This window comes from Rousettus aegyptiacus, unplaced genomic scaffold, assembly GCF_014176215.1.
Source record: "Rousettus aegyptiacus isolate mRouAeg1 unplaced genomic scaffold, mRouAeg1.p scaffold_m13_p_14, whole genome shotgun sequence".
Lineage (NCBI taxonomy): Eukaryota > Metazoa > Chordata > Mammalia > Chiroptera > Pteropodidae > Rousettus > Rousettus aegyptiacus.
In genome coordinates this window covers 1,899,213-1,913,469 of record NW_023416289.1, presented here as the reverse complement: position 1 = coordinate 1,913,469, position 14,257 = coordinate 1,899,213, and the positions used below count along the sequence as shown (strand labels likewise).

The following is a 14,257-nucleotide window of genomic DNA, read 5'->3' as shown; positions in this document are numbered from 1 at the left end:
ACTCAAGAAGAAATAGAAAATCTGAATAGACCTATAACAAGTAAAGCAATTAGATTAGTTTTAAAAAAACTACACACGTAGAAAAGCCTGGACCAATACGGCTTCACTGGGGAAACCTACCAAATGTTTCGAGAACAATACCGTAACTTTATACATTCTTCCAAAAAGCAGAAGAGAAGGGAATACTTCCTGACTCATTTTATGAAGCCAGGCTTATCTTACTACCAAAACCAGACAAAGACCTCACAAGAAAAGAAAACTGCAGAGAAATATCCCTTATAGACTATACATACAAAAATTCTTAAGAAAATGTTAGCAAACTGAATACAGCAACATATAGAAAGGATTATACACATCACAAAGTTGGATTTATCCCAAGAATGCAAGGTTGGTTTAACATATGACATATTAAAAGAATAAAGGACAGAATCACACATCATTTCAATAGACATAGTTGACAAAATTGAACACCTTTTCCTGATGGAAATGCTGAACCAATTAGATGTTGAACTTCCTCAATCTGATAAAGGCCATCTCTGAAAATCTCAGACAATGTACTTACTGGTAAAAGGTGGCATGCTTCCCCCTTAGGTCAGGAAGAAGACAAGGGTGTCTACCCTTGCCACTTCCGTTAAACATCGTCCTCAAAATTCTATCAATGGCAAATAGGCAAGAAAAGGAATAAAACGCATCCGAATTGGAAAGGAAGAAGTAAACCTGTTCACAGATGGCATGAGCTTGTCAGGGAGACCGGGGTGGGGGGAACTATCAGACCTAATAAGCCAGTTTGGCAAGGATTTAGCTGTCAGCATTTAAAAGCCTGGGATCCCACCCGCCCGCCCACCTGCCCCTGTAGACCTCCCCTGAGCCATCCATTTTCCTTGGAGGCTGGGAAACTGAGGCCTCTCGACAGTTTGAGTGTGGGAGTTAAGGGCCTCCTCCGCTGTCGACCGCGCGTAAGCAGACTTCTCTTTCCTCCCCAGCCGGAGAACATACTGTGTGTCACTCAGACGGGACACCAAATAAAGATCATTGACTTCGGCCTGGCCAGAAGGTAAGGGGTTGTATTTTGGCACTTTGATGGAACTCCTTGGGGACGCTCTCTTTTTTATTTTTATTTTTAGACGAGGCAACAACCCTTGTTTGACCTCACAGACTACGAGGACCTTGTCAGTTTACAATCCCTTATTTTTTTGTTTGTTTTTTTTACGCCTACAGCACCTGGTCTTCCTAGGTGGCCTCCCATCCAAGTACTAACCAGGCCCGACCCTGCCAGACGGGATCGGGCTTGTTCAGGGTGGCACGGCGTAGACTCTTTCTGTCGCTCATGGCGATGGTACCTCACAGTGCTTCCCCTTCACTCAGGTCCTCCAGGTCCCCACAGTGGTGTCCCCAGCCCTTCAGCCACCCACAGTCTATAACATGGCAAGAGTCACATGCCCATCGACCAGGCTTCCTGACGAATTCCATTTCCACAAAGAGTGACGCTTCTCTGGAAACCACCTAGTTTCCAGGGAACTCTTCACATCGTGGCTGAATTTTCTAATCCTGGTGGTCACTTTCCATGAGGAAGGTTTTGCCACTTTATGAGCCTCGCAGCATCTTCCACTCCACCCTCAGGGGAAGGAAAGCAGAGTTTTGTCCCTGTGGGGACAGCTGCTCACCTGAGCTCGGCCTCAGGTGTCCAGCCCCTGCCTCCCAGAGGTGGTGTTCAAAACCTCAAGGCCGTCTCTGGGTCGCATCCCACTGTTGAAGTGGTAAATGCCACCTCTTTGCAGGGGTGCAAGGCACACGTGCAGTGCCACACGGGACGGGCGGGGGACCACTCGTGCCGTCATTAGAGGAACGGCAGCTCCCGCCACCCCCCTGCGCCCTCAGGATCCCCGTTGCGCCGTGTGTGTATTTCCTGGGCAACACCCACGTCCCCAACCCTAATGCTTAAAAATCACGTTTGATCTGTAATGTCAAAAGATTGCCCTATGTTTTACCAAATGAAGTCTTATGAGATCGGTCTGCAGCTGGGAGACCCTGATGGGCCCGGGCTGTGCCGGCGCCACGGCCGCCTGTGCCTGGCTCTCCGCAGACTCCCAGAGAGGAGACCGCGTTTCTGTTTCTGTTTCTGTTTTTGTTTTTGTTTGTTTGAGGAGACCACATTTTAAAAACTCACGTCCCGGCTTGAGGAAGTCGGGGCTCGCTCGCTGGCAGCGTGGCCACTTGATCCTTCTCTCTTTCTCCACGGCCTCACCTGTAAAATGGGGACAGTCATCGTACCTGCTTCGTGGGGCCGTTGTGAGGATGAGACGTTTGTGTGTTCAGAATTTTAGCCTGGTGCCTGGCAAGCAGGAAGTGCCCTTTAATTTTTTTAATTAACACTTTGTTTTAGAGCAGTTTTCGTTTCACAGAAAAATTGAGAGAAGAAACAGACGGCCCACGTCCCCTCCCCCCACACGTACAAAGTCCCCACTGTCATCATCAGTGAACCCACACGGGCCCGTCGTCAGCACACAGGTCCAACCACAGAGCAGACCCGTGCACGGGGCCGCGAGCTCAGGGGGTGTGGTCCCCCTCCTCTCTGAATGCCAGAGCAGGGGACTGTGGCTCCTGATTCTCCCCAGTCACATGGGACAGCCTGAGGTCGGGGCCCAGGGCAGTGACGATTCCCAGCCAGTCAGGGGTGCGGTGGCACGTGAGGTCCGGACGGCACACAGACAGGAAGTCCTGGAATGCCCGGCTTCCCCAGGGCCAGCCCGGCCTCGGCAGTCTCCCGGTGTCCCTGGGCTCACTGCTGTGGTCCTTGTCCGCCCCAGGTACAAGCCCCGGGAGAAGCTGAAGGTGAACTTCGGGACTGCAGAGTTCCTGGCCCCAGAAGTCGTCAACTACGAGTTCGTCTCGTTCCCCACGGACATGTGGAGCGTGGGGGTCATCACCTACATGCTGTGAGTGCCCGGCCTGGTCCCCGTGGGGCTCGGCCCCCGTCTTTGACCATTCTAGGAGCCTAGAGGCAGCAGACAGACAGTCAAGTGCGAGTCACTGAATGGGAGGTGTGCCCAGGCGACACGGGGGGGTGGGCGGGAAGGGGGGCCGCTAGTGGGGAGTGTGCGTCCAGCCGGTACTCACCTGGGCAACTGGAGCTGGGTCCCCACGGCGCTGTGGGGTCCTGCCTGTCTCCCCTCACTCTAGAGCAGGGGTCCCCAACCTTCAGGCTACACACTGGTCCCGGCCCGTGGCCCGGCAGGAACCGGGCCGCACAGCAGGAGGTGAGCAGCGGGGGGGTGAGCCAGGGACGCTCCATCTGTCCCTGCAGCGCCCCCAGCGCCAGCACGCCGCCTCGGCTCCACCTCAGGTCACCAGGCGTTAGGTTCTCACAGGAGCCCCGGCCCCTGGGGCCACCGAGGTTGGGGACCGCTGCTCTGGAGGAGTGTAATAAAGCCAGCTTTCCTGTGTCCCCTGGGGCCTGAGCATGTCCGTGCCCACCTGGCTGTCTCAGAGACACGCTACTCAATCAACACACACCTGGCGCGTGGGCCTGCCGGGGGGCCCCGTTGCTCTTTGCTCCTGCGGAGGAGGACAGAGGCGCGCGTGACAGGGGCTTGGTTCAGGCACTTCCTTTCTGCATCTTTTCACCCCTCCCCCTGCTTCCCTTCCCGAGAGGGGACGGGCCACTGTTCTCTTGCCACGCCAGGGTCTGGTGGCTCCCGCATCGTGACGGTCCTTCCTCTCCTCCGTAGGCTCAGCGGTTTGTCCCCGTTTCTAGGGGAGACAGATGCCGAGACCATGAACTTCATTGTGAACTGTAGCTGGGACTTCGATGCCGACACCTTCGAAGGGCTGTCGGAGGAGGCCAAGGACTTCGTGTCCCGGCTGCTGGTCAAAGAGAAGAGGTAGCCTTGTCGCCTGTCACTCGCGTGCCGCCCCGATGCTGACCGCTGACTGGTGACCGTGAAGAGCAGGCGTGCCGGGCGGGCCCTTCCTCCCTGCGGGTCGCCTCTGTCCAGGGTTCCTCACCCCGCTGCTCCTCTGGAGCAGAAGCATAGCAGGCACAGTAGCAGAATTAATTAAAGTAACTAAAAAACCGAACAACTAGGAGTGCAAAACCTAGACAGTTTCAGAAAGGACCATATTGACAAATTAGTTCTCTTTCCAGGTTCTCACTTGTAACAGGCTAATGTTGACAAAAACGTTGAGCTGCGCAGATGTCGCTTTCGAGAGTGGAGGCCAGGAAACCCCACATCTCGGAGAGGAAGGGAGGCCGGCCTGGTTTTCGGCAGCTGCGTCGGTCGTGGTGGAGCCGCCCGCGTGTCTGACCCGCACGCTGGGGGCAGCCGCGCGTGCCCCGGGACTGAGGCCCCAGGTCTGCCGGGCTCCGGGAGCTCCTGCCTCCCTGGCCTTCACTCGTTTCTTTCTGGCTGTGAGAGTCGGGGAGGAAAGGTGTTTCCAGTCCGGACGCACGAGCCGACTGTCTTCCCTGGAAGGAGAGATGAGCTTCGTTCCACGCTCACGTTGTCACTCCCTGGAGCGACTCCAGGCACAGCTGCCTCCTCCGGCCCTGCCTGGGTCCCCAGCCCCAGTAGCGACCCATCACGGGGATGGGTCGGTTTGCTGACGACTCCCTTGCACCACTGAGGAGGGGCGTTTTAGACGCCAGGAACTCACCTCCGGGGCAGTGGCAGGAGTCTGCCCGGCGGGTCCCCCTGTTCCACCGGCTCAGGCTTCCTGCCCCTCTGGACTGACTCCGGACAGCTGACTTTACTCGGTGGCTCCACGTAAACGTGTCCACGTAAACGTGTTCACTGTGTCTGATTTCCCAGCTGCAGGATGAGCGCCACACAGTGCCTGAAACACGAGTGGCTGAATGACCTGCCCGCCAAGGCCTCGAAATCCAAAGTTTGTCTCAAATCGCAGCTACTGCTGCAGAAGTACATGGCTCAGAGGAAATGGAAGGTATCTTTTTTTTTGTTTTTTTTTTAGTAAAAGCAGCATTTGTCTTTCTCACGTGTCCTTTGAAAGAACTGTGGCCAAGTTCTTACTTACATTTTGATTCTAAATACATTAAGGGGAAAAAAATCGTCTCTCATGTCAAAATGTTAGCTCGAGTAAAAAAACGCTACAGACGAAAAAACGACTACCCTAAAAGTGCCGTTTAGTTTGTACTTAGGTGACACTTGAAGTGACAGAATGAAGTTAGAGCGCTTGTTCTCGGTGACAGTAGTGGCCACGTGCTGGGAACCAAGTGCGTGGAGCTCAAGGCCTGATTCCTGCAGGGTTCAGAGACTGGGCCTGGGACAGCCCTGCGTAAAAGCTGAATCATTTTGTCTCCTACAGAAACTCTTTGGTACCAAGGACCTAAAGTCTGTCTTAAAACTATTGTCCCCCAAGTAGCTTTCCGACATTTTAATATTGACCCAGATCCTTGCTGATAAACAGAGACAAAGTGCTTTACCTGGAGAACCGGCACACAGTGGCACACGTGCACGCGTGTGAAACGCAGAGAGCACGTTTGCCTCAGAGCGCGATGCACGCCGCTGCTTTCTAGCGCATGCTACTGGGTTTCATTCAAAACAGCCCTGGTCATAACCCACCGGGCTGGTTTCATGAGCCCTGTGGGCTGCGACTCACCCTTCGAAAAACCCCCTTCTAGGGCGCTTGGTTTTTTTGTGAAAAGGGTAATGTATTTTCTCCCTTTATATATATATACTTGCTCCAGACGGGCCCCTGAAGGGCATGTGACCGTTCCACTATTATTTTGCTAGAATCTTCTTTTCCCTTTAGGTTATCAGTTTTAAACAAACTCAAGTGCCTAACTTGCTTAAATCCTTTTATTGTTCTTGTTTTTTTGAATAATCAGTCTAAAAATATGCTGTTTTTCCTTCTTCCTCTCATCGCCAGAAACATTTCTACGTGGTGACTGCCGCCAACAGGTTACGGAAGTTTCCGACCTGCCCGTGACCGTCAGCTCTGCCGCCGCCGTGGGCCGAGGGCCGACGGAGGCCAGTGGTGACGAGAGGACGTGAGAGGTTAAGTGATCTGGCCCTCGGCCGAGCTCGAGTCCACTCATTTCGTGGGCGAGGCCGTGGCCGTTGCCTTCCTTGGGGATGAAAAGCGTCCGTAAAGAGAGCGACTTGAGACCTTCTTTCCTGCCGTGTAAGGGCACTAGGTTTGAGATGCTGTGTTTGCTTTTCGAGTGCACCTGCTTTTGGCGATGCGCGTAGGCACGCTGTAGGGAGGTAGGGAGCTGCTGCTTTGCACATGTCAAATTCTAAACGCGCTCCGACTGAAGACCGCGAGAGACTGTTGGCCAGGGGCAGGTCACCGGTGTTAGCGCCCTCGGTACAGAGCGTTCCTAGAATTCTGACCTGCTCAGGTGTGGGTGACCTTTGATTGCAGTGGGTTCAGGGCAGTGAGCCTCGTTTTAACTCGTGCTCCTTTTTGAGACTCAACATGTGCATCCTTTAATAGTCTTTGAGATTTCAGAATATGCCACCGTCCTGGCTAAGTCAGGACCCTGACCGCTTTGAACGTGCGTTTAAAATCCGTACCCACCTGCACCTCTCCCAGCTCTGCCCTGGCCCGCCCCGTCCCGGCATGGGCAGGAGCCCTCGGCTCCCCCTGCCTCAGTGACATGCTGATAGCCGATAGCCGAGGGGGTCTGGCAGCCGATACGCGTGTGACGACGTGACTCCGTCGTAACACAGAAGGACACCTCAGGGTGAGGGAGGGACCGCCGGCCTGCCGCGTCCCTGAGGGTGTGGCGCTTTCTGTCTGGTCATTTAACTGACCCACAAGTGATTGACAGGGAGTACCTCAGCGCTGACACGTAGGCGGTCTTTTTAACCCAGGAGTGCAGCACCGCCTCTGACAGAGAGGCATGGCGGGAGCCAGAGGCAGAACTGGAAGCTGCTCAGAGCCCCTCCCCCAAACAAAAACCTGCCGAAACGGATTTTAATAATTTGGCATAAGTCAAAAACATTTCAGTATGTAATCAGCATAGAAATTGTTTAGATACTTCATATATTTTTCATATTAAGTCTCCAAAATCTGGTATATATTATTTTTTTACACTTAAAACATATTTCAATTCAGATGCTAGGTTTTCATAAGACATCTTTAATTTGTATTTAGATTTCATAAAATTTACTGTGGAAAAACAGACTACACACTCAAGTTTTTCGAAACATCTTGAACATTTTCTGATAATTGAATTAAGTACCCCTTTTTGCAGTTAATTAAAATTAAATTAGAAATCCAGTTCTGTAGTTGTATTATCTACATTATCTTAATCGACACCTGTGGTTCGTGGCTTCCACGTCAGACAGGGCAGATGTGAAAAGAATCCTTTACCAAACGGTAACCTTCCCTCCCCACAACATGCTGTTATCCTTCATCCAGAAACACGTTTTCTCCACAAAGTCCCCTTAAGGGGTTTGTTTAGGTCAGGCTCACACAAGTGAGAGGCAATGTGGATTTTAGCCTCCCTTCTCTCAACTTCGAGGGAACTTTTATGAAGCTTTAATTTTCTGGATATTTTTAGTTGTCTAATTTGCTAGTGTTACTTAGCTAAAAAAGTTTCCATAAGATTGCAGCTGTGCTGGTATCAGCTTTTTCTAATGCGCCTTTTCCCTTTGAATGAACAGTCATAGGAACTGCTTGCTGGGTGGGGAACCCACACAAGGTGGTCAGGACCCACTTTTCCCACCTGTCGGATTAGTGAGAACATGGGGAAATGGAAAATTTCCGCTTTTGATGGGTATGCATCCAGATAAAGGTCATGCCCACTTTTATCCAGCAATGCCATTTCTAAGATTTATCCCCCAGCAATACTTGAACAAGTGGACAGAGTTAATGCAGAATGTTTATTCTAACACTATTGCTAATGGTTCAATAAAACAACCCACGTAGGCCTATCGGCATGGGCTTTAGTTAACTAAATTTTGCCGGGTCCTTACCGGGGAAAGACCTTGCTGCTGTTGAAGACAGATGTGGATGTACCGACAGTTACCTTTTCACTACAGAGCGTATATAGCATCATCCCCTTTGTGGGGTGACATGGGCTTCTATGTGCATTAAGATTCTCCAGGATACGCACGAATCTTAACAGTGGGGCGTGGAAAGTGGGTGATGAAGCAAGGGCAATTCTACTTTTCACTTTATCTTTGAGTTGTTTGAATTTTTTTATATATATATGAGCATGTATTGCTTTTATAATTAAAAATTAGCAACCCAGCTATCAAGTGTGGACCTTATTTTGACTCTGCTTCGAGCAAACAAGTAAAAAGATGCTTTAGAGACATCCAGGGAAATGTAATTCTAAATTGGGTATTTGATGATAGAATGTCTCTTGTGTCAGCTATGATAATGGCGATGTGACTGGTTATCATGTAGGTCAAGTGACTTGAGGAAGAAAGATACATAGTTAGGCAAGTATGGCGAGTCCTCGTTAACTGCTGGGGGCGGGGGATGGTATGTGGTTTCATTATACTGTCCTCTTTACTGTCGTGTTTGAAAACTTTCATAATAAAAGTTTTTAAAAATCAGTTCAACCACGAGGAGCTGTTAGAGCTTGTCTGAGCTTCCAGAAGGTCTTTCCAACAGTCCTGAAACAGATGGACACAGTGAGCGGTAAGCTTCCAACGCCGGAAGTGTATGTGCTGGAAATCGCCAGTGAAAGAATTCCTGCCCTAGGAGGACATTTGGACAAGATAAGGGCAGTTTCCCTACCCGCCTCCCCCAACTAATTTCAGAAATAACCCGGTTACCTGCTACATTCCAGATCATCAAAATAATGACTACCACCTACTTTTAAGGCATAGAGGGGAAAAAAGTCAGAGTACTTACAGCTACTCTCATCGAATTGGCAGTGCAAAGGCAACCCAAGAACGGGAGAAAGTATTTGCAAATCAAGGATCCGATAAGAGGTTACTATCTAGACTATACAGAGAACTCCTCTAACTCAACAACAAAAACCCCAAACAACCCAATTTAAACGTGGGCAAAAGACTCAAGTAGACATTTTTCCACAGAAGGTGGACAGATGGCTGAAAGCACGTGAAAATGCTCGGTGGTCACCGGAGAAACGTAAGTCCAAGCTGGTGAGACCGCGCCTCACACCCATCAGGGTGGCTGCCGTCAAAACCCAGGAAACATGAGTGTTTAGAAAGCAAGTCTTGACGAGGCCGTGGGACGCTGGAACCCTGTGTACTGCTGGGAGGGATGGAATTCGGCGCAGCTGCCGTGAAGTGTGGGGGTCCCTTAAAAACTTGAGTAGCATCAGCGTATGATGCACCCCCGCCACTTCTGGCATCTATCCAGAGGAACCGGAAACAGTCGCAGAGGCATCTGGACAGCCACGTTCAGGGCGGCATTATGCGCAGCAGCCAGGACGGAGCAGCCCTGTACTGACAGGTGACCGGTGAACAAAACACGGTCTGTAGACACAGTGGACTCTCGGCCTCAAAAAGGAAGCTGATCCTGACACCTGCTACACCACAGATGAACCCCGAGGACATGATGCAGAGTGGAACGAGCCAGTCGCAAAAAGACACACACTGTGATTCCACTTAAAAAAAGCGTGCAGAATGTCCAATGCAGAGACAGCAGAGGTGGGTGCCCGGTGCTTGGAGTGACCCTTTCCCAAGGTTCTAAAATAAGCAATATTTAACAAGGTTACATTTTTCAGTAGGTGGACACCAAAAAACATGACCCTTGGTCCGCGCAACTTTCTGGTGTGTGAGTGATTCATCGCGTGGGCCATCCACGTGTTTTTCTCCTGATATTTACTGAAGACCTATCCCGGCTCTGTGCTCAATGCTCGCCCGAAATTAGCTCGGAACTCCAAATGAGTAGACTCCGTTGTTAGAGGCACGAAGAGGCTGATGAATGTGCGCAGGGTTTCACAGGTGTGGGGGCGGAGCAGGGCTTTGACGTGGGCAGTGTGGGCCCAGCACCTGCGCCCCGCTGAGCAGTGGGCCAGGGCCAGCGACCCGGGCTCCTGCCTGCCGGAGGAGGCTGCGTCCCTAACCCCAACCCCACCGATGGCGACGGCACTGAACACGTATCAAAATAACGTTTATTAACTTAAGTTGTACCACGTGTCGATTTTAGTCAAACCAAAAAAATTTACACGGAAACTTAAATCTGGGAGGCTCCATCCAGCCTGATGCCATAGGGTAGCCTGGACAGGACAGGAGACCTGACAATTGCTTAAAACAAGAGTAATTAAAATAAAGTAAAAAAATAAAAAGAGTAAAATGGCTCCAAGTCCGCTGCGCAGGATGCGGACCCGCGGTGCCTGAGCTATGGCAGCCGGGCACTGTGGCTGAGCAAATGGCGTGCCGCCCAGGACTCGGGCCCAGAGCTGGCGTCCTGCTATCAAGGCAGCGGTTGTAGGATCCTTGTCACGAAGTTCAGACACCAAGCCGGGGGACAGACGACTGTCGGCGTGAGGCTCACGGCAGTCTGGGAGCCGCAGTCACTGCGCGGTAGCCGCCTGCGCTTTGGCCGCATTTTCCAAAATTCTCCTCTTCCACTCTTCATACTCCTGAGCCAGGTCTTCATCTTTCTGCGGTTCGTGCGGGATCTCTACCACCTTCTCTCTTTCTGTGAGAAAAATTTTCAACAGGGTTTCAAAATCCTCCTGCTTACAAATGAAGTAAGAAAAAAGCTTGTTTAAAATGTCTACTTTAATTATTACGGTCGTAGAGGGTAAGATACTGAAAAGTGGGAAGAGCAGCTAACACACCTGCGTCTTGCTCCCAGCATTCCGAGACCTCCTGGTGAGAGCCAACGTTTATCGGGCACTTACCTGGTGCTCAGCAGGCACAGAACCAGGCCCTGCATAGCGTTATCGCGTTCAGCGCCCACGACCCTATGGAGTGGGTGCTAACACTAACCACCTTTCGCAGGTGTGAGAACTGAGGCTCACTGGAATTAAGTGATGTTCCTAAAATTACAGAGCCAGTAATGGGGAAGCAGGATCTGGACCCAAGCTCGGCCTCCGATGCATTCCACTCATACAACCCTGCGGGCTTCGGGGAGAAGCAGCGCGCGGGCCGCTGCCTGCACGGGCCCCACTGCGCCAGCCCCGCGTTCGGCCAGCGCGAGCGCGTCTCACCCTGCGCTGGAGGCTCAGCCCCCGCCTTCCTTCTCTTCCGTGGTGGAGCAGCTGGATCTTGAGACTCTCCTTTAAGAAAAAGAGTGTCATCGGGTTAATTTTTCTCCTATTCTCAATTTTAGTCTTTGGGTCTATTTTGGATGACAAAAACTGGATACGTTGACTGACCAAATACTAGGACTAGGATGAGAAGGGAAATGGCCTTGACCTTCTCTTTTCTCTGGCCTTTCCTGTCATCTTATTAAATGGAGGCTGGCACTTAACATGGAAGTGTGTTAACTCAATCTATTTCCCAGGCATGGATTCACAGAATCACGGGTTTTAAAAAATTAAGCTACTTTAATTGAATAGAAGAAAAAACATTTTCTCACTAAAGACTTCTCTGGTCCACAATAAAACAATTCACTAAAGACTTATGTGGTTCGCAATAAAACAGAATTCAGACACCAACCATTTTGCAAGCTTGAAGATACTGGACTTTTACCAATGGGTTTACGTATTCGAATGACACACGGCTGCACTATGGGATGGATACTCACTGTGGATCTGCTGCCCGAGCTTCTCGAATTGCTTACACAGTCGATCAAATATGGCTTTTTTTACTCCAGATGTGGCTACCATTTTATTTTTATCCACCTTTAGCTTTAAAATCCTACAAAAACAATTTGATAAATGACTCTTCCGAAGACCGGTACAATAGTTTTTGTTTTAAATAACCAGAAAATCACAAATGGCCACTATTTCGGTGACAGACTTCATCAACTATAAAAGGTGGACCCTGAACTCAGAGCACTCAGCTTATACAAAGAGCTGCCACTTGCCAAGTGACTTCCGGTGACAACAGTTCCAAGCTGTATCGTGGGGTAAAATGAGAGTATGGTAACTTGGCCACTATTCTTAATATTATTCATGTGGGAAAATATGCTAAGTCGAAAGGAACTAAGCCCTAGGTGCGACTTGGGACTGAGCGAGCCGTCTGTAGGCGGCGTCCGGGGGGAGAAGGCGCACTCACCTGCATGCCGACAGCAGCGCGGCGCCAGTGAAAAGCGGCCTGGACAGGTCGAGCCCCTCCTGCTGTGCCTGCGGGAGGCTGGACTCGTAGCTGAGGGAAGGCAGCGATGCGGAATTGCTTGTTAGAAAATACTATTTTGAAGAGAATGAAAACGCAAAGCAGAACTTCAAAACTATTTAAATGAACGAGATAAACATTCTGTCGCTTTAGCATATCGGTTAATTAACACGACACTGGACATTGTGTTTTACGATTCGGTGTAAAATTTCACGTGTGGTTCCGCGCGCCTCCGACCTTTGCAGTAACGTTGCAGCCGTGCTCACGGCTTCGGTGCAGCTGAACTGCACGGCGAGGTCTCTGATTCCGATGTTTGAATTCAGGCCCAGTAAACACTCGAAAGATTTAAGGCAGCTCAGATACGTCTTCTTGTTCAAACCAGAAAGTTTAGTTAAATAAGCCTGTGAAAGAAAATACACACATGAATCATAAAAAACATAAGTTTTATATACCAGTGCCTCAACTTTTCAAAACAAACAAACAAACAAAACCACACACGATCATAGCCATGAAGATTTTAAAACACAGGAGTTTTGATGGGGTGCATCCAATCAGAAACTGAAATGTGTGATTAAGCCTTGATGCGCTGGGTCAGACATCCGAAGGCGCCCACTCACCTTGTCCAAGGGGCGCTTCATACAGGAAGCGGCGAGGTCCAGGCACATGACGGCATTGCTGGTCTCCGTGGTACGTGCAGACAGCCCAGCGCACTTCACCTGGGACAGTCGCAAGTACTCCTCTGCTTTCCTGGTTATGAGGGCAATGTGTTCAAGAAAACTCTTTTCCAGAAGTTGGCCCAACGCTTTGGTAAACAGCAAATGCAGCCTGGCGACTTCATTCTGAACCCAACTCCCATGCACATTTATAGGGTTGGGAATGCAGCCTTTGGGGAGGTTGGGATTCTCCAACTCCAGATAGCATGATGCTCAAGGACTTTCAGGGAAAAGTCAGTCCCTCAATTCCCCCCCAGAACAACCCTGCGTCCATCCTTCCACTAGGGAACAAACATGAATTACCACGGAGGCTGGCAGGTGACATCCGGTTTCCTTCCTTTTATCCCTTCCCCTAAATCGGTGGTCCTCAAACTTTAACGTATAAGACAATCAATCGCTTCGGGGCTTGTGAAAACAGATGGCGGGGTCCCACCCCCAGAGTTTCTGATCAGCAGGCTGCGGGGCTGCCGGAGAAGCTGCATTTCTAACAGGTGTCAAGTTGTACTGCAGCCCGTGGCCCAGGGGCTGCACCTGGGAACTCGCCGTCCTTAAAGACAGCGAGGCCAAGCAGTCTTGTTATCTTTTAAGAAGTGCCCCTCTCGGGTCCTTCTCCCCGGTCCTTCTCCCCGGCCCCCCGACCGCCCAGGCGGCGGGCCTCGGCCGGCTGCCCACGCCGCAGCCGCGAGGGCTTTCCTCCAGCCCGGACCGTGTGGAAGGCCCTCCCGTCCCGGGGCTTTCGCAAAGGTGTTGCCTCTGCTTGGCACCTTCTACCACTCGGGTCTCAGCCCTAGCGGCACCCCGGGCGCGCTCCACCACCCGCGCTGCGCGGAGTCGCTGCCCTCACAGGCGGAGGTCCCCACCGGGTCTGCGCCCGGTCTGTACGGGTCGCCGCCGCAAACAGAGCCTCAGCCAGCATCTGGGGGATGCGCGAGGTACTCAGGCTCCTCCCGCCACCGGGTGTCCCACGGGCCCAGGGGTTCCGAGGGACGTCTACAGTCGTCGCTTCTTGCCGCCTGGAAGGTTCTCGAGATGGGGCCTACCTCCCGCGCGCGGATGCTGCCTCACCAGGGAGGGCCTGGGTCGCGAGGGGCCGGACTCACCTTAGCACGTCGGGCTCGGCGATGCCCAGGCGCAACGCGAGGCGCGGGATGAGCCCCGACTCCATGGCGCACCCGAGAACAGGCGCGCACACAGCCTCAGCGACGAAACCCGCGCGCCGACGCCGCGCCAGCCAGTGAGGGCCAGGCCCCGCCCCCCTTCTGTAACCGGATTGGTTGGGACGAGGACGTGGGACCGCCCCATACACCGCGCCCGGCCCTCCTCCTGCGCATGCGCAGTGCGAGGGCACACGCCCGGGAAGAGGGGGAA

The 14,257-nt window shown here is 51.8% G+C and overlaps 2 protein-coding genes across 6 annotated transcripts in view; one reads left to right on the top strand and one right to left on the bottom strand.

Moving 5' to 3' along the window:
• Positions 1-8,220, top strand: part of MYLK3 (myosin light chain kinase 3) — a 34,907-nt gene extending 26,687 nt beyond the window's left edge. For all 5 annotated transcript variants that reach the window (XM_016147647.2, XM_016147646.2, XM_036231227.1 and 2 more), the window contains 5 exons: positions 984-1,054; positions 2,808-2,936; positions 3,729-3,881; positions 4,809-4,941; positions 5,887-8,220. In XM_016147647.2, coding sequence (XP_016003133.2) covers positions 984-1,054; positions 2,808-2,936; positions 3,729-3,881; positions 4,809-4,941; positions 5,887-5,946 — 546 coding nt within the window. In that variant the 3' untranslated portion in view covers positions 5,947-8,220. The remainder of the gene's footprint in view (positions 1-983; positions 1,055-2,807; positions 2,937-3,728; positions 3,882-4,808; positions 4,942-5,886) is intronic.
• A 1,824-nt stretch (positions 8,221-10,044) lies between these two features.
• Positions 10,045-14,117, bottom strand: ORC6 (origin recognition complex subunit 6). Its single transcript, XM_016147652.2, has 7 exons — positions 13,990-14,117; positions 12,794-12,923; positions 12,414-12,577; positions 12,120-12,209; positions 11,647-11,759; positions 11,108-11,176; positions 10,045-10,593 (listed from the first exon to the last, which is right to left on the bottom strand). The coding sequence occupies exons 1-7, from the start codon at positions 14,052-14,054 to the stop codon at positions 10,466-10,468; spliced, it is 759 nt and encodes a 252-aa protein (XP_016003138.2). The 5' UTR covers positions 14,055-14,117; the 3' UTR covers positions 10,045-10,465.
• Positions 14,118-14,257: the final 140 nt, after the last annotated feature.

Excerpts from the sequence above, each read along its gene's own strand:
- ORC6 (XM_016147652.2), bottom strand. The coding sequence starts at position 14,054 with ATGGAGTCGGGGCTCATCCCGCGCCTCGCGTTGCGCCTGGGCATCGCC. Across the intron at positions 11,760-12,119 it reads GCGCTGCTGTCGGCATGCAG|GATTTTAAAGCTAAAGGTGG; the intron begins GTGAGTGCGCCT and ends TTGTTTTTGTAG. Across the intron at positions 10,594-11,107 it reads GGCTGAGCCTCCAGCGCAGG|AAAGAGAGAAGGTGGTAGAG; the intron begins GTGAGACGCGCT and ends TTTTTCTCACAG.